The 1,187-nt window shown below is 57.9% G+C and overlaps 1 protein-coding gene across 1 annotated transcript in view; it reads left to right on the top strand.

Annotated features, from left to right (window-relative positions):
• Positions 1–21: 21 nt before the first annotated feature.
• PUS1 (pseudouridylate synthase 1) overlaps positions 22–1,187 on the top strand; it is a 14,509-nt gene continuing 13,343 nt past the window's right edge. Inside the window, exon 1 of the mRNA XM_011961371.1 lies at positions 22–259. Within this exon, the coding sequence (XP_011816761.1) occupies positions 41–259 (219 nt within the window). The 5' untranslated portion in view covers positions 22–40. The remainder of the gene's footprint in view (positions 260–1,187) is intronic.

Genomic DNA, 1,187 nt, shown 5'->3' with positions numbered 1-1,187 from the left:
GACCCCCGCTCACGCTGCCTTTCTCTGCAGCTCGCCGCGCATGGCCGGGAACGCGGAGCCACCGCCCGCGGGATCCGCGCGCCCCCAGGATCGGAGGTCCCGCAGTTGCTGGGCCGGGGGTGTCCGCGTCTGGGAGGACGGAGAGCATCCGGCGAAGAAGGTCAAGAGCGGTGGGGACGAGGAGCGGCGCGGGAAGCTGCCCAAGCGCAAGATCGTGCTGCTCATGGCCTACTCGGGCAAGGGCTACCACGGCATGCAGGTGTGGCCGCCCGAGAAGCGGCGGGTCCCGAGGGGCTTAGGTGCAGGTGCGGCCGCTGTGGAAGCGGTGGGTCCGGCTGGGTTTAGGTGCAGGCCCAAGCAGCTTTCACTGGTCCTGCTGCACGCGAGCTGCTGCCTTCCATCAGGCCCGGCCCTGCGGCTAACTGTGTTCTGGGGCGGGGTTCACTTGCTGTGTGCTCGAATCCTCATCTTTAGGATGGGAGTGCTGACAGCACCTGCTAAATAGGGTGTGAAGATGAGCTAGGTGTACTGATGCTCATTGCTGAGAACGGTGGACAGCGCGGCGCAGCTCCGAAGAGCCTGCCGTCGTGTGCGTTAAGGGGACAGAGCTAAGTATTAAAGTTGTGAGGATTCTATCCTCAGCCCACTTCCTTTTCTGGAAAGTAGAGGGTGTGGGTGCATTCAGGTAGGCGTATTTTTTTTTCTTTTTGAGGCATGGTCTTCCTTTGTGGCCCAGGCTGGAATGCAGTGGTGCATCCACTGCTGGCTGCAGCCTCCACCTCCTGGGCACAAGAGATCCTCCCACCTCAGCCTCCCAAGCATTGAGGACTGTAAGTGTCCTTGACCTCATGGCCCGAATAATTTTTTTTTTTAATTTACAGGAATAGGGTCTTGCTAAGTTTCTTATTATTTATGGGAATGGGGACTCGCTGTGTTGCCCAGGCTGCTCTCAAACTCCTGGGCTCAAGCGATCCTCCTGCCTCAGCCTCCCCGTGTTGTGATTACAGGCATGAGCCACTGTGACTGGCCTCAGGCAGACGTTTCTTTTGTTGCTTTTTGTAATTAACACTGTGGCTTTGCCTGGTTCTGTGTTCTTTAAACATCTTTTTTTTGTTGTTCTGAGACGGAGTCTCGCTCTGTCGCCCGGGCTGGAGTGCAGTGGCCGGATCTCAGCTCACTGCAAGCTC

The sequence above is a fragment of the Colobus angolensis genome, unplaced genomic scaffold (genome assembly GCF_000951035.1).
Source record: "Colobus angolensis palliatus isolate OR3802 unplaced genomic scaffold, Cang.pa_1.0 Scaffold115, whole genome shotgun sequence".
Classification (NCBI taxonomy): Eukaryota; Metazoa; Chordata; class Mammalia; order Primates; family Cercopithecidae; genus Colobus; species Colobus angolensis.
This window is presented reverse-complemented; position numbering and strand designations above follow the sequence as displayed.